This window comes from Drosophila obscura, unplaced genomic scaffold (assembly GCF_018151105.1).
Source record: "Drosophila obscura isolate BZ-5 IFL unplaced genomic scaffold, ASM1815110v1 contig_179, whole genome shotgun sequence".
Taxonomy (NCBI): Eukaryota; Metazoa; Arthropoda; class Insecta; order Diptera; family Drosophilidae; genus Drosophila; species Drosophila obscura.
The window spans coordinates 7813929-7836294 of record NW_024542766.1 but is presented as its reverse complement, the minus strand read 5'-3'; the positions used below and the strand labels follow the sequence as shown (position 1 = coordinate 7836294).

The 22366-nt window shown below is 44.1% G+C and overlaps 4 protein-coding genes and 2 non-coding genes across 12 annotated transcripts in view; 2 read left to right on the top strand and 4 right to left on the bottom strand.

The window, feature by feature from the left end:
• Positions 1-10930, top strand: part of LOC111077905 (tyrosine-protein phosphatase Lar) — a 146383-nt gene extending 135453 nt beyond the window's left edge. For all 7 annotated transcript variants that reach the window (XM_041592429.1, XM_041592430.1, XM_041592431.1 and 4 more), the window contains 5 exons: positions 5415-5554; positions 5648-8989; positions 9072-9182; positions 9251-9556; positions 9633-10930. In XM_041592429.1, the coding sequence (XP_041448363.1) occupies positions 5415-5554; positions 5648-8989; positions 9072-9182; positions 9251-9556; positions 9633-9704 (3971 nt within the window). In that variant the 3' untranslated portion in view covers positions 9705-10930. The remainder of the gene's footprint in view (positions 1-5414; positions 5555-5647; positions 8990-9071; positions 9183-9250; positions 9557-9632) is intronic.
• A 4342-nt stretch (positions 10931-15272) lies between these two features.
• Positions 15273-15469, bottom strand: LOC121403981. Its single transcript, XR_005967628.1, has one exon. It is a non-coding gene; the product is annotated as a U2 spliceosomal RNA (small nuclear RNA).
• Positions 15470-15587: 118 nt separating this feature from the next.
• On the bottom strand, positions 15588-16033 carry LOC111077903 (fructose-1,6-bisphosphatase 1-like; the record flags this gene model as incomplete). The annotated part of the gene is given in 2 exon segments (XM_041592426.1): positions 15588-15781; positions 15783-16033. Coding segments are annotated over 2 exon segments (387 nt in total), but the record flags the coding sequence as incomplete, so codon positions are not given.
• A 150-nt stretch (positions 16034-16183) lies between these two features.
• LOC111077898 lies at positions 16184-16767 on the top strand. The gene is made up of 2 exons (XM_022372363.2): positions 16184-16343; positions 16408-16767. The coding sequence occupies exons 1-2, from the start codon at positions 16275-16277 to the stop codon at positions 16765-16767; spliced, it is 429 nt and encodes a 142-aa protein (XP_022228055.2). The 5' UTR covers positions 16184-16274.
• A 669-nt stretch (positions 16768-17436) lies between these two features.
• On the bottom strand, positions 17437-17633 carry LOC121403982. The gene has a single exon (XR_005967629.1). It is a non-coding gene; the product is annotated as a U2 spliceosomal RNA (small nuclear RNA).
• A 1209-nt stretch (positions 17634-18842) lies between these two features.
• On the bottom strand, positions 18843-22349 carry LOC111077890. The gene is made up of 7 exons (XM_022372354.2): positions 22150-22349; positions 21843-21964; positions 21534-21758; positions 20909-21473; positions 20023-20847; positions 19446-19948; positions 18843-19375 (listed from the first exon to the last, which is right to left on the bottom strand). Exons 1-7 carry the CDS (start codon positions 22256-22258, stop codon positions 18977-18979), a joined length of 2748 nt encoding a protein of 915 aa, XP_022228046.2. The 5' UTR covers positions 22259-22349; the 3' UTR covers positions 18843-18976.
• Between the last annotated feature and the right edge of the window lie 17 nt (positions 22350-22366).

The window sequence follows — 22366 nt, the reverse complement described above, 5'->3', positions numbered from 1 at the left end:
TTTTGGTTTTTTTATTGCTATGCAAATACACCGATGCACAGCAGCAAGCGGTGGCAACGACAACAAATCCTTAAATTGATTTCTGCACAAAATTAACCGATTTTTACCTTCGCATATATAATTTTTATATATGTATGTATATTTTATGTTGTTGACCGATTTTATTAAGTTTTATTTGCCATCACCTGCATGTTTGCACAGTTAACACATTTCCATACTATTTGCATTTGGCTTTATTTTTCCCATTTCCTGCACTACCGATCCGATACTACTGCCCCTCCAATTTGGAGTGTTTGCCTGCTTGAAAGTGGTAGCACAGCTTCGGAGGTCCCGAGACCATACAGTGTCCTGCTGTGCTATCGAAGCATATTTCCATTGTCCATAGTCTTCCTGGCAGTTCTTTGCTGTATTACAAATGGTGAAAAAATTTAACTTTTTTGAGAAAGTTTTTCACAAATTAATATTTTAGATAAAAGGTGCTTGGTATTTGATACCAGTTGACCAGTGCATTTTTCTGGGAATTTTATGGAGCAGCATTGATTTCCAGTTCCTTATTTTATAACAGCCTTAATGTTATGTGGTCTTCTAGAAAACCTTAAGAAAAAATTCTAGATAAAAAATTTTTTTAAATTTCTTGAAATTTCGTGTGTTACTTATCTTGGATGGGGTATTTGTTCATTAAATCGAACTATCTTTAAAGATATATTAGATATCCCATAGAAATATATACAAATTATGGACTGATGGATTTCATACGTTTTCCAGTTCAATTTCAATAAAAAACTTTTCAAATTCTCCCACACCCAACCAAAGCCCTAACCTAAAAATAATGAAATAATTAAATTAAATGCATTCTTTATTTTACACTCAACACTCCACCATCAATTACGATTAACTTTTTATTAAATCTTCATTAGCCCTTGAGCAGCATACCACCACACTCGCACACACGCACAGACAACGTTTAAACCTTCCATTAAACTGCTTGTTTAGCTGTTAAACTGCTTGTTCAACGAACGAAACAAAACAAAACAATTTTCTTTATAAAGTACCAATTCTATTTTTGTGTTTTAAGAACTACTTGAACACCAACTGGAAGTGGGTTTCACTTCATTTTGTTTTGGCTAAGCACCGTAAATTAAATGTACTTATTGTTAAGCACCTTAGTGTACGTCTCACTCGCTCTCGCAAACTAACTTTTATCCTATCGCTCTCTCGCTCACCGAGGCTCTCTGCCTCGGGCTCTTTAGTTACTATAGTTATAATAAGCTAAGCATTAAGCTCACGTTGATGCACTGATAAGCACTCTGTACACACATTCTCATGCTCATGCACCGGCACATACTGTACAATGCGAATGGGAATGAAACGTAAATGAGAGTAAATTTATTCTGAATAAGCTGCATATTCTAGGGGATATTCTGAACTCTTAGAACTAAGCACCGAAACGTAAGAATAGCACTAAAAAAGGAAGCAAAGCACAACCAAAATAGCAAGTAAAAATCACAAACAAAGCAAGAAAAAATAACTAAAAATCACTGAGCAATGTACTAATAATAATAAGCAAGAAAATCACTAAAAAACAAACGACTAAAGCACCAAAGCACTAGCAGTAAGCATTTCAAAAGAAAGCACCAACGCACACCTCACGTCTCGTACCATTGAGTGATTCTGTGACTGACTGGATTTTCATTTTAATTGTACTCAATTTAGCACAACCAAAGGCTAGATGCCACATAACTCACTCGCCCCGAAAGCCCCACCCCAAACCCCCAACAAAAACCAAAAGCATAACCAACCAATTCCCCATGCAAGAACCTCCATCATACGTATAGCCAGCGGCTCACAAGCAGCAGCAGCATGGCATAGCATCAGCTATAGTAGCATTAGAGGGTCAGTGCGGACATAAGTATGCAGGACTATTTTATACTCGTATTTTCTGTTTTTATGACCAGTACTTTTAGAGAGTACGAAGGTACATTGGGTTTGTATAGAGGTATGTTACAGGGTGAAGAAAGAGCTATAATATATTCTTGATTAGGATCCATAGAAGACTTTGTAAGCACCAGGATCTCTAATTTGTACAAATTTCTATTAAGTTAGAGCAGAACAACACCTGAAAATCCTGTGACATCCACATTTTTACTTTGTATCCCTCAGAATTTTCGCGAAAATTCTTACATTCGGATCACGCTGTCTGCCCTAAATACTTATCTCTTTGGCTGGGTATCCTTTGGTCTATACACCGAATCTATCCTTTGCTGCTTGTCCTTTTTCTACTAATTTTTTTCGTGTGTCTGTTTCGTATGTTTGGAGCGTATATCGTTATGATGTGATGCGCTTGTTAGCTGCCACAGCACAAATGCAAATTCAAATGCAAATGCATTCCACCTGTCTAAAGCTGGGCACTTGCCTTTCATTCGCCCATCTCCAGGTATTTTAACCCCTCCTCTAGTATATCTCTAGCTCTGGCTCTGTCTCTGGCTCTGATTCTGACTCTCTATGCGAAATTCGTAAAGCAAAGCAGATTCAGCTTTGTGCTCCCAGACACAGTCTCTCATAGACACACACACACACACACACACACACATGTCCTGCTCCCGTAAAGTACACCAAAAAAGTTGAAAAAGAAAAATACAAAACAAGAAAAGAGGGAAAAGCATTTGGGAGAAACCGAAGATTTGAATGCCCTTACAGAAATCTCCGCCTTAGTTTGTGTATCAAACTTAAACTTCTAAGGATCTTTCCCCTGGCAGCTACAGGGTACAGTGATCCGATCTTAGCAGCTGCCATATCGTTCTATCTGTTGATTATCCATCCACCCAGCCGAAAAACATCACAGCATAGTGCTCCTCCTTGGAAAGTGTACACAAATGAGCACCACCTCCAGCATTGGGAGCTTAGCACGCGCGCTCCCGTTGCTTCGTTTGTTCCATTCAGCACTAAAATAAAATATAAAATACATGCAAAAAAGAGAGATATACAAAATAGAGAGAACACTTCTAACTGTAACGGTAGCATTTTAATTATTTTACATTTTTAGTGTGTGTGTGTGTGTGTGTGTGTGTTTCTGTATGTGCAGGAATGCGCTGGGTCTGTATCTCTATCTATATGGGGGCGGCAGTGTCATGGTGTGAATGGCGACAAAAGTACAGTGAAGCACTGTGTGCAGTGTGACCCGTCCTCTGTCCTCCTCTTCCTTCCAAAAACCCATCTGTCTAGGAGCAGATGAGCAGCCAGAACACTAATGAAGCATAATTTAACATTCGCGTGGCCGTCAGTTGCAGTTTGAATAACTTTGTATTATGTATTATGCATTTATTTAACATTTTTAATGAACCCAAACCCAAAAGCCATGATTCAGGGCAAGGAACTGACGACTGACACGAGATCTCCTTGTACATAGAAATAAAAATAGGGTTTAATTGAATTTAAATTTGACTAAAAAATGAAAATAAATATCTTATATTATTAAGAGAAAAATTTCGAAACTCTATATAGCTAAATATGGTTTTTAGGAGCAGAACTCCTTAAAAATAACACCATATTATATTTAAAACCACCTTTTTAAATACCTCTACCTTCAGGGTAAAAATAAATACTAAGTATATAAACGAAATAGTAGGTATTTTTCAAGTTCGATTTAAGAGCATTATACAAATAAACGAAAAATATTGAAATATGGTAAGTTATCTGCTATAGCATAAGCCCTAAGTTATTCCCTAAGCAATGCCCTTTAGGCGTTCCAGTTCCATAAAACATAATTTTCCACAAAAGAACAATATTCAATGTTAAATATAATATAATATAACTAAATGCTGTACAGTATCAAAGCCGGGTGTGCCAACAAATATGTAGATTTTGTATCATGTTTTTGCCATGTGTTCTGTCCCCCCCCTTCCCCGTCTTCAGTTGTTCACCTTTCCGTTTCCGTATCTGTGGATTCTTCTGTAATTTTTGCACCAAGTAAAAACCTTTTTGAAACTGTATACTGTAAACTAAAAAGCAAATATTTTATATCTTTTTTCATAAAAAAACAAAACCAAAAAAATAACAATAACTTTGCTTGGCCACTCGCACCTTGCACTACTCCACTTGCCTCTGTTTCGTGCACCTTTTTTTGAATGCAAATCAAAATGGAAACAAAAAACACACATCTATAAATCTTTTTGAAACTTTTTTGATGTGAATACGAAATTATTGCGATAATTTGATTTTTGAACGCAACCCTTAAATGGATGGTGGTTTATAATAATTAAATACAAATACAAAAACAATTTTTAAAACTATTTAGAGAAAAAGAGTGAGTATTTTTAATGGTTGACTATGTATAATGTTTAAGAATGCCCAAACCCATAGCAACTGATATACCATATCTATATCTATATCTATATACTATCTCTATTTATCGTACATACATACATATATCAAAATATATATATATATATATTTTTGAAATTTGGTCCAGAAATGTTGACCTACAAACTAAAGGAATCCCAAAAATCTCTTTTTGTTTTTTGATATGTTTCTCTATTTCCGAACACGAATTTTTTGAACACATGAAAACATGAAATCGAAGCCGAAGCCGAAGCCGAAAAAAGATACCCGGCAATGGATATTAATGCATACATATAGCGAACATATATCATACCTCCATATATACCATATATCGAGTGTTTTTTTCCCGTTTGATTTTCCTAATATATATGTTTGTTTTTTGCACACACAGTACGAAGTATAAAGAAACCTTTTTGAATGCTTACATGTTTGTTTTTGCCAAGTGAATATCGGAGCGGGGAAACCGACAAACCGACTAACCGACAAACCGAATTCCACTTGCCCAATTTTTGTGTACATTTTTTTGTGGCATACCGATAAGTAATGGTCTATATCTATACTATAAAATATGCTATAGCAAGGTATAAACTGCACTTCTAATTCACTTTTTTTGGAGCACCCCCCTCCCCCTCCCCCCCCCCGTACCATATAACCCACCCAAAATATATAGCACTTAAGCAGCACATTTGGTTCCATTATGATTTCCTCCTTTCACCATCCCACCTGTCTGTTATTCTCTCTTTGTCTGTGATGTGGTGATGAGAGAGAGACGTTGATGTTCGAGCGCCAAGTTCGTTCTGGGAGATACTACACATTAATTACTATATTTATAGTATTTCCTAGGATCTAAATACTTAGTGTTAGCTCTGCATAGTTCTCTCTTTAAATAAATCATTACACATACGAACCTATATGATATATGGTAGTAGGCTGTAAGTAGGCTAATCTTAAGTCACTTTGCCCTTGACTTGGGCATAAGTTAAGCTAACTTTACCTTGATTTGCCGCGAACACTTTCTTAACCCGAACTTATGACTCCCCTGAGCTAATCTCTTGATTGTTCGTCGTCGTATCTAGTGCCTGGAGATCCGCAGGACGTGAAGGCCACGCCCTTGAACTCCACGTCGGTGCATGTGAGCTGGAAGCCGCCACTCGAGAAGGATCGCAATGGCATCATCCGCGGCTATCACATCCATGCCCAGGAACTGAGAGATGAGGTAAGTCGGAGTCGTAGTCGGAGTCGGATGTCGGATGGCATTGCCCAGCGCCCAGGCAGCACTTAACCTCTCTTCATCGTCGTCGCTCCGCAGGGCAAAGGCTTCCTCAATGAGCCCTTCAAATTCGATGTCGCCGACATGCTGGAGTTCAATGTGACTGGCCTGCAGCCGGACACCAAGTACTCCATCCAAGTGGCCGCCCTCACGCGCAAGGGCGACGGCGATCGCAGTGCGGCGATTGTGGTGAAGACACCCGGCGGCGTGCCCGTCCGTCCCACGGTGAGTCTGAAGATCATGGAGCGGGATCCCATTGTGTCCATTGAGCTGGAGTGGGAGCGTCCGGCGCAGACGTACGGCGAGCTGCGTGGCTATCGATTGCGCTGGGGCGTCAAGGATCAGGCGCTGAAGGAGGAGATGCTGTCCGGACCGCAGATGACGAAGAAGCGCTTCAACGATCTGGAACGGGGTGTGGAGTACGAGTTCCGGGTGGCGGGCAGCAATCACATCGGCATTGGCCAGGAGACGGTGAAGATATTCCAGACGCCCGAGGGCACACCCGCCGGGCCGCCCGCGAACATCACGATCCGCTTCCAGACGCCCGATGTGGTGTGCGTCACGTGGGATCCGCCCACGCGGGAGCATCGCAATGGCCTGATCACCCGCTACGACGTGCAGTTCCACAAGAAGATCGACCACGGCCTCGGCTCCGAGCGGAACATGACGCTGCGCAAGGCTGTGTACACGAACCTCGAGGAGAACACGGAGTACATCTTCCGTGTGCGGGCGTACACCAAGCAGGGAGCGGGCCCCTTCAGCGACAAACTGATTGTGGAGACGGAGCGGGACATGGGCAGGGCGCCCATGTCCGTGCAGGCGGAGGCCACCTCCGAACAGACGGCGGAGATCTGGTGGGAGCCAGTGCCGAGTCGCGGCAAGCTGCTGGGCTACAAGATCTTCTACACGATGACCGCTGTCGAGGACCTGGACGATTGGCAAACGAAAACGGTGGGCCTGACGGAGTCCGCAGATCTGGTGAATCTCGAAAAGTTCGCCCAGTACGCGGTGGCCATTGCGGCGCGGTTCAAGAACGGCCTGGGACGCCTCAGCGAGAAGGTGACGGTGCGCATCAAGCCCGAGGATGTGCCCTTGAATCTGCGCGCCCACGATGTCAGCACCCACTCGATGACCCTCAGCTGGTCGCCGCCCATTCGCCTCACGCCCGTCAACTACAAGATCAGCTTCGATGCCATGAAGGTGTTCGTGGACTCGCAGGGCTTCTCCCAGACGCAGATCGTCCAGAAGCGCGAGATCATACTCAAGCACTACGTGAAGACGCACACCATCAACGAGCTGAGTCCGTTCACCACCTACAACGTGAACGTGAGCGCCATTCCCTCGGACTACTCGTATCGGCCGCCCACCAAGATCACCGTCACCACACAGATGGCCGCTCCCCAGCCGATGGTCAAGCCGGACTTCTACGGCGTCGTGAATGGCGAGGAGATACTGGTGATACTGCCGCAGGCCTCGGAAGAGTACGGGCCCATCTCGCACTACTATCTGGTGGTGGTGCCGGAGGACAAGTCCAATCTGCACAAGATACCCGATCAGTTCCTCACCGACGACCTGCTGCCGGGACGCAACAAGCCGGAGCGCCCCAATGCCCCGTATATTGCGGCCAAGTTCCCGCAGCGATCGATACCCTTCACGTTCCATCTGGGATCGGGCGATGACTACCACAACTTCACGAACCGCAAGCTGGAGCGCGAGAAGCGCTATCGGATCTTTGTGCGGGCCGTGGTGGACACGCCGCAGAAGCATCTGTATACGTCCAGTCCCTTCTCCGAGTTCCTGTCGCTGGACATGCGAGAGGCGCCGCCTGGCGAGCGGCCGCACCGACCCGATCCCAATTGGCCCTCGGAGCCGGAGGTGTCGGTGAATCGCAACAAGGACGAGCCGGAAATCCTGTGGGTGGTTCTGCCGCTGATGGTGTCCACCTTCCTGGTGTCCACCGCCCTGATTGTGCTCTGCGTGGTGAAGCGTCGCCGCCAGCCGTGCAAGACCCCGGACCAGGCGGCCGTGACGCGACCCCTGATGGCCGCCGACCTGGGCGCCGGACCCACGCCCAGCGATCCGGTGGACATGCGCCGACTGAACTTCCAGACGCCCGGCATGATCTCGCATCCGCCCATTCCGATCTCGGAGTTTGCCAACCACATTGAGCGCCTCAAGTCCAACGACAATCAGAAGTTCTCGCAGGAGTACGAGAGCATCGAGCCCGGCCAGCAGTTCACGTGGGACAACTCGAATTTGGAGCACAACAAGTCGAAGAATCGGTACGCCAATGTGACCGCCTACGACCACTCGCGGGTGCAGCTGCCGCCGACGGAGGGCACACCCGGCTCGGACTACATCAATGCCAACTACTGCGACGGGTATCGGAAGCACAACGCCTACGTGGCCACCCAGGGACCGCTGCAGGAGACCTTCGTTGACTTCTGGCGCATGTGCTGGGAGCTGAAGACGGCGACCATTGTGATGATGACGCGACTGGAGGAGCGCACGCGCATCAAGTGCGACCAGTACTGGCCGACGCGCGGCACCGAGACCTACGGACAGATCTTTGTGACCATCACGGAGACCCAGGAGCTGGCCACCTACAGCATCCGGACGTTCCAGCTGTGCCGCCAGGGCTTCAACGATCGACGGGAGATCAAGCAGCTGCAGTTCACGGCCTGGCCCGATCACGGCGTACCCGATCATCCGGCCCCCTTCCTGCAGTTCCTGCGACGCTGTCGCGCCCTGACGCCACCGGAATCGGGGCCCGTGGTCGTTCACTGCTCGGCGGGAGTGGGACGCACTGGCTGCTACATTGTGATCGATTCGATGCTGGAGCGGATGAAGCACGAGAAGATCATCGACATCTATGGACATGTGACGTGTCTGCGGGCCCAGCGCAACTACATGGTGCAGACGGAGGACCAGTACATCTTCATCCACGACGCGATCATTGAGGCCATCATCTGCGGTCTGACGGAGGTGCCGGCCCGCAATCTGCACACCCATCTGCAGAAGCTGCTGATCACGGAGCCCGGCGAGAGCATCTCCGGCATGGAGGTGGAGTTCAAGAAGCTGTCCAACGTGAAGATGGACTCATCCAAATTCGTTACCGCCAACTTGCCCAGCAACAAGCACAAGAACCGTCTGGTGCACATCCTGCCGTACGAATCGAGTCGCGTTTACTTGACACCCATCCACGGCATCGAGGGCAGTGACTATGTGAATGCCAGCTTCATCGACGGCTATCGCTATCGTTCCGCGTACATTGCGGCCCAGGGACCAGTCCAGGACACAGCGGAAGACTTTTGGCGCATGCTCTGGGAGCACAACTCCACGATTGTGGTCATGCTGACGAAGCTCAAGGAAATGGGAAGGGTAAGCGACTCTACAGATCCAGCGACCTGCCACCCCAGTTAGCCTCGTTCTAATGCTATATGTGTGTTATATATTTGTGCAGGAGAAATGCTTCCAGTATTGGCCGCACGAGCGATCAGTGAGATATCAGTATTATGTTGTGGATCCCATTGCCGAGTACAATATGCCGCAGTACAAGCTGCGCGAATTCAAGGTGAGTGACAGGGATCCAAAGCCATCCGGTAGATTATACCTAAATGTGTGTATGTGTATCCTTTTCAGGTCACGGATGCTCGGGATGGTTCATCGCGCACTGTCCGCCAGTTCCAGTTTATCGACTGGCCAGAGCAGGGTGTGCCCAAGTCCGGTGATGGCTTCATCGATTTCATTGGCCAGGTGCACAAGACCAAGGAGCAGTTCGGCCAGGATGGACCCATAACCGTGCACTGTTCGGCGGGTGTGGGTCGCACCGGTGTCTTCATTACCCTCAGCATTGTGCTGGAGCGTATGCAGTACGAGGGAGTGCTGGATGTCTTCCAGACGGTGCGCATCCTGCGCTCCCAGCGACCGGCGATGGTGCAGACCGAGGTGAGTAAAGAGATATAGCTAAAACCCTTTACCCTTGACGTCATGCTAATATTATTTCATATTCTGTTTCGTCCAGGATCAATATCATTTCTGCTATCGCGCTGCTTTGGAGTATTTGGGCTCATTCGACAACTATGCAAATGGATAGGATTGGCGGGGGCATATCGAGTTGGGATAGGAGGTATAAGAGGAGCAGCAGGCGTAGCAGGCGCAGCAGGAGCAAAAACCTTGTCAACTTTGTGTTTGTTGTTCGTTCATCATTGTTCGTTGTTCGTTGCATATATTTATTTCGAACTCTACGCATAATACGCATTTACGATATACACCGGATATCATAACTCTCAAGTATTATAGCCAGCTACTGCCCCCCCACACACACACACACATACTTACACTATACTTATACTTATAGTTACATCTTAAATCTGTACGTGGATATGTTTTAGTTGATAAGCGCACCATCCGATCCCAGCTGCCCCCCCCCCCCCCTCCATCCCAGGATATGTTTGCAATTACGATTTGTATCGGTGTCGGTCTTTAGATGAGTTTTGATTTCAACGTGGAAGATGTGAACTAAAAAAGACTGTTACACGTTTAATTATCAGTAATTTATATATCAACACGTACATACCACATATGTCTATACTTAGTTATGTATATGTATATGCATATGTATACATCTACCCAACAACACTCACATATTGTGCATCAGGTTCTTGCTCGAACTAATCAAGGCAGTCAATCATCAACTTGTTGTTTTGTGGCACCGTCGTTTTGTAGCGTCGTGGAGTAGAGTGGAGCGGACGGACCACTGGAAATCGATACATATTTGAACAAAGGACTTGGTAGCTATTAATCTTACCGCCTAAATCGAATCGAATTGAATCTCGAGCCCAAAAATAAGAGTCGACAAATGTAGTTGCCATTTTGAACGTAGCCGCGCGTACTCCAAGTGGAATCCAAAATCCTACAACCAATACAACAATCAATCAAATACGAGTACGAGTACGAGACGAGACGAGTCGCTCGCGTACTTTTACATATGTGTATGTTAATCTGTTTTTATACCTAGGTTCTGTAGATTCTGTAGCTATGCGCATTGCAGATGAGACGACTCTAAACCAATACAAACCCGTGCAATTAGTCAAAAGTCTTGCATAGTGCATATTTTATAAGGCAGCTAGTTTTTTATACTTAAGTTGAGATCTCCCCCGCTGGCAGCAGGCAGAAGGCAGAAGATCGAGAGCAGAGCAGATCGCTATTTTATAGTTTTATAAACGGATGCTAGTACAGAAATATAACTTCCAGCTGAGCAGCTAATCGGAACTTCAACCTCATTCCAACAGACTTCTACTTAGTTGCCGCCCACGCCCCCGCCCCGGACCCTCAGAGTACATTCCTGTATATACCACACAGTCGATACGCCCCCAAGCTAGCCATCTACATATGTATAATCTAGATCCTAAAGCTAAACAATTATGGTACCTAAAGTGCATGATGAAGCGGCATAGATGATAATAATTATAATACGATACGAGTAACATATAATACCACAGCCCAGGCAAATGGAGCATTAATGTAGATATGTATTGTAGCATATATACTTTTTACGATAACATAACGTAGAAGGAATGATAGGGGATGATATTGTATTGGCACTAGCACATAAGAAGGTACTACATGATAATGTATATAACTGATGAGAAGCTGTTTTGAAGATCGTTTGAATTCGGCCTCGTATTTATACACAAGCATACATATAGTACATACATACACATACATTATATGAAAAGACGTTAGCAAGCAAATGCATAAAAGCAACACTAAATTATTAGCTGAAAGAAAACACACATGTTAAACAACAATAGTCATACACATATATGTACACTAAAATATTTATATGAGATACAGATATACATATACATATGTTAGAAAACCAACACAAAACGTTGGCACATTGCCCCCACGCGCCGGAAAAAGCATCGTAGTAAATTTCGTCGGGGCATTGGCATACGATGGATGATATGATATGTAATGAGAGATAAATTAAAAATATATAGCGATAGCAGCAGCAGCAATAGATGTCTAGAGAAAGGTAACCATGCAGAAAGTTGCAATCGTATTAATACAAACATACTTACACTATATAAATCAATTCAAAAACATTATTGTATATTACACGAATTTGTCGGCTTGTCAAATTTTGTTGAAATATAAATTGTTTGATATGTTTTACCAAAATAGACGGATATAAACAATTTTAAAGGTAACATAATACATAGACATGCATACGTCATAATGATTATATTGTACTAATCGAGGGAAGAGTAAGGAAACCATATTACGTTTAAAACTACCATATAAAAGATATATAATTTTCAAATGAAAAATTGCTAAGCCCAATGGCAAGGAATAATACAAGATGAAATAAAAAATGAAAAAAGAACACCGCTCTGACTTTCTTTTCTTGGGAAATGGGGAAAAATATCCTTGATCGGGACATGTTGCCATGGCGAACAATGGGGAATATTAAATATTTTGATTATGGATATCCTTGATCTTTTGACCAAGGACTCCATTAAGCCAAAGATGTTCTCCCGATTACGATAAGGTATGGCACGTCCAGATCGGATGACGAATAGCAGAGCTATGTGTATTTAAGTGCAATGTCCTTAATACGGTCGGGGACATTCTTCCCATCCCAAAATGGTATAGCACGGTCAGATCGGACTCAATTAAATCAAGGACATTGTTTCCATCACAGGAAGCCGTCGCACGTCCGGATCGACCCACAAAAAGCGTAGATATTAAAATATGAATGACTATTGGCTTTGGAGTCCCTATCCAAGGATCAAGGATATTTTCCGATCCAAGGAAGACTTGGTTCGCTCTGATCGGCCCACGAATAACGAAGAAATCAAGATATATCGCCGACGGCCACTGCTGGAACTAAACGAGATTGGGTGCGCCACTGTGCAAATGAGATTTTTTTGGTTCCTCAGTAGCGCGCCATGATCACTGACGGCTAAATTTGGAACTAACCATTTTGCACAACAATTTACAACAACAACTAAATTGTTTTACAACAACTAAATTGTTGTACAACAACAACTTTTGCAATTGTTAGGCCCAAATGACCGAAAACTACACAATTTTCAGACCGATACCAGGCGAACAGAAATCACCAGCAGGTAGCTGGTTTTCCTTTTTTACATCAGGTCAAAGCTGGTCGATACGAAACTGAGCGGCAGCAGTTGGCGCGAAATTCAAATGTGCCGTTTATATAAAATTTGTGGTAGGGCTATTTAAATCACTATAACTCCGTCATTTCTGGTCCGATCAGGACGTTTAACGTGTCCTCGTGATTGGAAGAAAATACTCGATATTATGGAGTCCTCATAAAGGACCAAGGATCAAAGACATTTTCACCAGTCATATATATTTTATTTTATCCGTTATTTGTCGGCCGATCAGGGCGGACCATGGCTTCCTTGGATTGGAAAAATATCCTTAACAGAGTCCTTATTTTGGCCTAGCCTTTTTAGGCTTTTATAAATTAAATACATGAATGCCAAATCAAGTTTTTTGTATTATACTAGCTGTACCCCGCCACGCTTCACTGCGGCATATTGTGGTCGCACGGATGAGAAGTGACTCGGATTGTAGCCGGGCTGATCAACAATTTGATCGACTTTGAAGGGGAAATTGTGCAGCGCGAACCTTTGCATTGTGGACACGTCTCCATTCATTTACGTTCCTCTTGCGGTCGATTATAATAATTATTAGGGACATTCCGATTACCATTTTCTAATGGCAGGCATAAAATAACTTAATTGATGAGTAATATCTCGAGTTTATAACTAATATTCGACTACGACAATAGCCTCTTCGCCTACTATGGTACGGCTGAGATTCCATAAAAGAAACAAATACAAAATCACTTTTTCGCGATCGCAGGTGGAATTTCCCAAAATTTTCTTTCGTAAATACATTCTCCTGGCAAATATGAACAACTTAATAATATATATGTTCATTATAGATTTTTATTTTTATTTGGTGTCATTATCTCATAAATACACACATTTAAATTAGACAGAGACACATGAATTGATGTATTGTATGGATAGTACTTTGTGTGGTGTTTCTCATATGCTTGGGGACTTGTGGTTCAGTTTTTTCATTTGTTTCGCGAAAACCAGTATTCCAGTATCATTCATAGCTACGAAAACTTAAGGATATTTCTAAACAACAAAAAACTAATACATTTCATATAAGTTTTTTTTTCCTTAAAATGGCTTAAAATAATATTTGGATGTCAGGAGTCCATTTGTGTCAGTCGAAATTGAATTCCATTAATTGCTACGTTGATTGTGCATCATTTGGTCGAGCCAAAAATACGCCCAGAGCTGGCTTTACGATGAGGGACGCTGTTGAATTATTGAATTAGAGCTTTCTTCTAATCGTCGGGTTTTTACATAAACCATGAGGGATTTTTCATTGGATGACGCTTCAAATATAAAGACATATTTAACCTAAACCTACTCTTTTGTCTATACACACTTTTGTTGTAGATGTATGGGAATTAAAGACTTTAAATAATGAGATTAAACCACAAATTCCACAAGACTTGCTAGAGATAATCGCTGAGCATGCCCAAAATATTTTCAGTCGATTCGAAACTTTTGGCGAAGATGCGTTACCCTCTCATTGTGACTGTGGCTCTGGCTGTGGTGGTGAGTTTTTCTATAGAAATAAATAAAAAAGGAAACATTAGAACATTTGAATTCACAGAGTCTTGGTAGTGCTGCTCCTCCTCAATCAGAGGAGGGATCATCGCCGAATTCTTCAAATATGCGAAGGCCATTTACAATGTTCAAGGTGACAACAACCTGGATTGTTATCTACGGTTTGTGGCTGAACTTATAAATAAAATTCCGGCCAACATTCGTGGTTCTGAAACTGCAAATCTCCAGAGGTATCTGCAGAATGGCCGGGTCATCCGTCAAAAGAGCTTTCCAGGGTCGAAAATGGACCACGTCTATCACCTTAGTGAAATCATCGAAAATAACCCGGATTTTATTCCACAGTCGCCCGAGTCCCAAGTAATTTACAGTAACATTTCGGGCCTGGCTGTTCCCAAAAATTTTGACATTGGGGAAAGAAATTTCTACAATAAATTTGTCGAAGCTGCCACCGTAATGAAGGCCAAGCTTAGCCCATCCACTGTGGCCCGTGAACAGGATCTGTTTAGTGCCATCGCAGAGTACACAGATGCCGCCGACAGCATTGATCGGCTCGCTTCGATTAAAAGCATCCCAGAACTTAAGAAAAGGTACTAGACTTTGAGGAATTGGAACCTCCACGATAAATAAAAAACATGTTAATAATATTTTAATAAAAAACGAGAAGGAACGTGTGAGTCGCTTCTGTAGACGCGACTCTACTTTTATACCCGTACTCAGTCAGTATATAAATATTTTTTTTTGCTTTTCGTCCTTTGTGGATGCCGCGGGGCGAAATTTTGAAATACAATCGTGTGATATCACATGAGTCTGGAAACTAAATTTGGTTGCCCAAGCTCTTATAGCCTCTGAGATCCAGGCGCTCATCAAGACGGACAGACAGACATGGCTATATCGAATCTAATATACCTCTTAACTTTTCGAGTACGGGTACAAAAAGTAGAATATAATACCGTGGGTGAGAAAATTGATTATTTAGTTGGGCTGAAAATCCCGGCGGTACTGCAATACCGGGCCAACCCGCGACAGAGGTGGAGCAAGCCCCTAGCACTCCGTCTGATTCCAAAAATCAGTTTAACATTTGTTGTTCTCCAATGGAGAAACTATCAGATGTTAAGCTGATAAGAACAGATACTACACTTTGATCTTAGCCATAAGGCCGAGAAGCGATAACCTGAACGTGGAAATCATCAACCACCTGATGACTGTACGGCCAGAACCAGTTGGGAATTATTAGTGCACTATTTGGAGTAGCCCACCTCCAGGGGCAGGATATAAAAGCGAATAAGTTAAGGTAAAGAATATCAAACGTGTTTTGGGTGTATTTATAAATTACAAAATTAAAAGTCACTTCAAGTAGCTGAGCGCCTCCTCAACGTCCGCCTTGGAGCCGAGGAAGATGGGGCTGCGTTCGTATATCTTCTTGGGGACAATGTCTAGGATGCTAATCTTTCCGTCGCTGGCCAAGCCGCCGGCCTGCGGACTTTGGGGCCGGGTAGATGAAGATGCCGCCGTATTTGATGGTGCGATGGTCATCGGCCACCATGGAGCCCACGCACGGAGCACCGTAGGGTTTGCCCTGGCTCGGATCCTTTTTGGCCGCCACATAGTTGAACACTCCCGCCTCCCAGTCGCTGGCATAGCCCTCGTTGATCGAGTAGATCTTATCGGGCACACGCATATTGGGCTCGGTGAGGATGAACTCGCCGATGGCCAATAGATCATAGGTGAATTTCTTTTAGAACTCATTTCTTGGAATAAAATGCTTTTCGTTTGAAACATTTGTTTTAATCTACTTATAGATTATGGAATCAATGAATCATTAACATATTTCGTCTGATTTTATTTCTTAATTGAGTATTTTCGCATTTCATTTTATTATCAGTTCCCAACGGAAGGAACGGAAGTATAAATACCTCTACGAAACTCTGCGAATGCCAGTTCTTTTTTAGATTCTATTCAGAGAAGTAGTACCAATGCGGTGTTCAATTGTTTTCATTTTATTGGCGATAACCTTTGGGCGATCTCTGTCCCAGCATTGTGAGGTGAGTGAAATATTCCGTTTACTGACTGCAAAAATCCCAACAACATTTCGGTGCTCACCAATAGGTGGATGAATCCCAACACGAGTGCGGAGGATACTGTTACGGAGCTGTGAAACCGGTCCTGGAGTACCTCGCCATCCTGCAAAAGCGAGTGGAGTCCTGTGAGGCCAAGCAGCCGGCTGACACACTCTCCAAAATCGCCCTAATGAACGAAAAGTTGGAGACTTTGGCAGGACACATGGCAACCCAGCAGTATTTGGAAAAAAGATCAACGGCAAAAACTCATGAACTAGAGCAACAAGTGGCTGCCGTGCGGCAAGAACTGGACACAAAATTACGGGAGCGCAGGAGTTGGACAGCCACAGATATTAGAGCAAAAGTGGCTGCCGCGGCAGAATGGACGAAAGATAGAGACTCTTGGTAAACAGATAGCGATCCATCAAGAGTTGGAAAAGAAATCAGGGGAAAAAATTCTCAAATTGGAGCAACAACTGGCTTCCGAGCGGAAAGAAAGGGACGAGACTTTGCAGGCGATGGAAACGAGTTTAAAAGAAAAAGTTAAGACATTGGAGCAAAAACTGACAGCCGTGCGGAATGAAATACTGAAACCTAAACCTAAAAATGTAGAACTTTTCAAAAAAATTGGTTCGAAATACTATTATAAAGAAAATACAAAGGATAGGAGCTGGGAGGGGGCCTGGAATAAATGCCAAGAGATGGGAGCCCATTTGCTGAGTCCGCAAAACGAGGATGAGTTGAAGGCACTCGATAGTATGCTGGATCCGTACAATAGCTACTGGATAGATCTGAAAAAACTGGAAGCTGAAGGAGAGTTTATTTCGGCCACTACTGGTGTCAAGGGAACATTCTTTCATTGGAGGAAACGCGAACCCTATGGTGAAAACTGTGATTGCGTCTATTTATACCAAGGTGAGATGGGCACCGATCCATGCGGTCTCACATTACTTTACTTTATTTGTGAGGCATATTGGGTGGATTAACCACATGACAATTTGAATCAGATTATAAGTAGTGTGAAACTTAAAACTCAATAAAAAGAATAGAATATTTAACTGTGGGTGAAAATTGATTGTTTAGTTGGGCTGAAAATCCCGGCGGTACTGCAATACAGGGCCAACCCGCGACAGAGGTGGAGCAAGCCCCTAGCACTCCGTCTGATTCCAAAAATCAGTTTAACATTTGTTGTTCTCCAATGGAGAAACTATCAGATGTTAAGCTGATAAGAACAGATACTACACTTTGATCTTAGCCATAAGGCCGAGAAGCAATAACCTGAATGTGGAAATCATTCACCAGTTGGAAATTCTCACGACACAAACTGGGTTCGGTTCAATTATTGTTGCATGATTCAAGGGGTTGGGATTTTACAGGTATCTGCAATGGATGGGAGTGTGAAATATCAGAAACTAAATTATTGAGGGATATATTAAGCATGAAACTAATCTTCGCAAAGCATCGATTTATATAAGCCGTAAGCATCATTGGGTTCCCTTATCAGACAATCCTCAGTCGTCTATTGAGAACTGCAACAGCGCAAGTTGGGGAAAATTGACTAGAACTTCCTTTATTGAATGAAAGCCCTTTTTTGATACCGCAATCAACCATTAGATATCACGCGACTCTATACCTCTATACTCTATACCCGTACTCAGTCAGTATCTAAATTTGTGAGCTTATGATTTATGTTGAATTTTAAAATATTTTACATTTTTTTGCTACATCTGTATCTACACCTACAATGTCGATTACACATCTAAAGTGTAGACTCTACACAATGTAGATTCTATATCTTCTCCGCAAAGGTCGCACAGTGCGAGCGAGAAAGAGAATGAGTAGCGTCAGAAGGTGGGGGAAACAACTGAAAATGAATATCTACATTCTGGCTATAATAATGATCCGACCTGATCGGCATTTGGCATTCGCCATTCTGGTAGATATGGTCATTCTTTATGATGCTGCGTTTTTAGTTTTCTTGTATCTTTAAAATTGTGGATGCCATAGGTTTTTGTCCTTTGTAGGATTCAGTGTGATATCACATAAGTCTGTCCTGTCTCTGAGAACTCGGCCTCAAACAAGACGCACAGACGGACATGGCTATATTGACTCGGCTATTGATGCTGATCAAGAATATATCTATATACTTTATGCAGTCGGAATCGTTTCCTTATATGCGTATGTGCGTATCCACTTTTACCACAAATCTAACTCTTTTTGAGTACGGGTATAAAAAACATGTTCATAATATTTTAATAAAAAATTAAAATAGTATTTGATAAAATGCATTTAAAACCAAACAAACTTTTGTGGCAATGTGCAGTGGGCTTCGATAAAAATATACAATACGATAAGTTCTAAGATCGAAGTAGGAGGGACGATCAATGGAACTATCAAGCATGAAGACGTTCCAGCGTAATTACAAGCAATTTGTGTACCTGTGGGTACAACAGTGGAACAAACCTCAGTTAATGATCTACTTCATCAGTACGAATTGCTTCTTTATTGGTCTTGTTTGAGTGTATACAATTTATGAGTGTTTAATAATAACGATGTGTTTTTAATCCAAAGGCAAACTGCAAAAATAAATTTACAAACGAAATATTAACAAAACAAAACTATTCTACACCCAAGGCTTCGGCTACGGCTTCGACCGCGGCCGCAGCCGCAGCCTCGACCTCAGCTTGCGGCTTCTTGACTTGGGTCGCAGGGATTGAGTCGATTTGGCCCCGCTCTTTCAATATCTCGAGCGGATCTTCACTGCGCAAGTAGCCATTGTAGCTTGGCTGGGGCTCGAAGACGACTTCCCCTTTTATGACACGCACGCGCGGCCCATGGGCTCGGGCCGTGAACTTAACCTTGCCACACGTATCCGGCCGCAGGCGACGATGGGCCCGAAGGCCGCTGACCACAACAAAGTACTTGTCACAGCCGTAGCACTTGTAGCGCTTCATTCCAATATGGCGCGATAGGTGCGAGATGAGAGTCTCTCGATGAGTAAAATCCAGGCTGCAGATCTGTTATTGGTTTGGCCACAGTCGAAATACGTTTCAAGGAGAAATTAATAGAATGTGTATAATATCTTACCTTGCATTGGAAGGGTTTCTCCCCAGTGTGACGGCGCTCGTGGACACGCACTTGACCAGGAGTGCGGAAGAGCTTGTCGCAATAATGGCACTTGTACGGCATTTCACCCGTGTGGATTGACATATGAATTCGCATGCCTCCCTGGGTGGTGAATATTTTGAGGCACGTGGGGCACTGGAACTGCGATGGCTTTGTTTCATCTATTTTCGCTGTCTCGGCAACATCTGGGGACCTGCATGTATATGATATCTTTGTTTCGGACTCTGATGATCCTGCTTCGATTAGTGAAGTCGCCAAAACGGCTGGCGGTCTTGCGGCTAACTGGGCTGTGGCCGACAACTGGGCAGATGTAAACACCGGTATCTCCTTTGTTGGAGTTGCAGGCTCTGCTATTTTTTCCGCGACTGAATCACCCACTTCTGAAGCTGGAGCAGGCTCTGGCACGCTTGAGCCCGATTCTAGATTATCTTTCGGTGGCGCCTGCGTTTCTGTCCATAACGTTTCTACGTAAATAAATTATATATAGTACACACATGTAGTTTGGTAGGATGCGCAGCAGGGGCAGGGGTTTACTCACTTATTTGGGGCTTCAATTTCACTTTCAGCTTTGGCAAGTTGGCGCTCTTCTGCTTATGCTCCTGAATCAGATGCGTGCGGAATGCGTAGCCCTGCTCATAGTTGCGTGCACAGATGGGACAAGCCCAGAAGAAATGATAGTCCGGGTGTTTCTTTCGCAGTTCCTGCATCACCCTATGCGCCACAGGATCTAGTTGTACTTCCACCTCCAAGGGCTCCCCCGGTAATGGTGTAGTCACTGGGGTAGTCACTACTGGTTCGGCGACTACTGTCGTTGTTAAATCATCTCTTGTAAATAAGACGGTCCCCGGCATTGGCAGCGTCTTTTCTATGGAGCGTATTTGATTTTGAATTTCCGTAATCAATTCATAACATTCTGGCCGATTCTTGAGACTGTAGCTGCGATCCCGACAGGGAATAAGCGGTTTATAATCCACTGGACTAGCCGTAACGGGGGAGGTGGTTTCTTCTCGCGTTATCTTTCTAATTGTAAGCGAATTTGGCAACTGAGCAGCTACGTTCTGCGGGGACGAGAGCGGCACACCATTTGCCTTTGCAGGGACAAGTGCACTCGGCTGATTCGATAGCTTTACAATTTTTGTATTTGGCGGCAACTTGATGACCATGCAGTTGCTGGGCAACACTTTCAGTACATTCGAAGACATTGGGGGCTTTCCATGCACATTCGTCTTCAAATTTGCGATTTTCTTTAAGCTCACCAAATCCGTAATGTTTACTTTTTGGCCGTCAGGCAAAACTTTGAATAAAATCTGCTGCGCACCAACAGGAGTGGCATTCGATGCTGGCGGGCCATTCAATTTTACAACTGCAAGCAAACAGAGTTCTTAATGTACATCCAAATGAATATGAATAAGGGGAGTTCTTACATTTGAGGGGTGGCCGAGGGTTATTTTGTATCTTTTGCTTGGGCTTCAAGGCAGGCAATCGCAGCTTGCTCCTTAGCTCAACGGGTAGACTTGCCCAGATCGATACTCTCGAAGATTCCGGCAGCTCCTTTGGGGGAGCAACCTCGCTCGGGTCGGCCGTCTCCAAGGGCTCGTCCAAGGGCTCGGCTTTGATGTACACATCAAGCCCAACCTCTTTCTGTGGCTGTGCATCCATCCCATCTACGTCCAGTGGTTCGTCTTTGATCTTCACAATGCTCAGCGGATCAAGTGGTTCATTCTTGATCTTCACAATGCGCAGCGGATCAACTGGTGATGGTGCAGCACATTCAGCCGACTTGGCTGCCACGTGCTCTGGAGTCGCAGAGATTACCGGAATATAGTCCACCTGTCCACAGACATAGGTGGTGTTCTTTCGGTGTAGTAGCAGGCCCTTCTGAGAGTAGAAATGACGACGGCATATGGCACACACGTAGCGACTCACATAAGAGTGGCTTTTCATATGGCCGGCCAGGCGGTCGGCGCCATCAACCCTTAAATCACAGATCTGAAAGAACGCGAATTTTGTTTTTGTTTACTGCGCAATACGGCTGTAGTTGACTCTTACCCTGCAGCAGAACGTCATTATGCCGTGGGAATGGTGTCGATATTCGTGTTCAAGCACCAATTCCAGAGTGGCGCACCAGGCACCGCATCCATGGCGACAGAAGTGACGGTTCATCTGATGGTTAACCAAGTGCGCCTTAATCTCCAGTTGCGTGGGTAACTGTATATTGCAAATGTGACACTCGCATGCACAGCCATTTTGGTTCTTCGAAGATTCTGCGAATAACTGTAATTCGAGACACGTTATTTGTTACATATTTATGTACATACATATATGTGTATATGCAGTGGGTATGCCGCTGCTGCTTACCTGTTGGGCATCCATCGTACCTAGGCTGGCTATAAACTGGCGCTCGTCCTCCGATCTGTGATCACTGAGTGGTACCGTTATCATATTGGCATGCTCCTCAAGTATTTTCACGGCTCCACTCGCTGAAACGTCACATTATTACATATATATATATATACTTATTCCTCCAAAGTTAACGGTACGATGCGTAATAACAAACCCACACTCGCACAGAGCTCACACACATACGCGCAGATCTCTGATCAACAGGCACAAATACCAGCGCACGCGCCCTCACAAAGCAATTAAATGCAAACCTTCTGCTTACCACAGGAAACGTCCATTGCCTCCTCCGGCGCATTCTCTTCCACCTCCAGCTTGATCGTGGTGTCATCAATGTCGATTTCCTCCTTAATTATGCTCAAATCCACGTGCATTTTCCGTTTTTTTTCAGGATCGAATCGTCTGCAGCAACCGCAAGAAAATATACCGCTGCGATCATTCCGTACTATCGAGCACGCGTCTATCGGAATGTTGCCATTCAC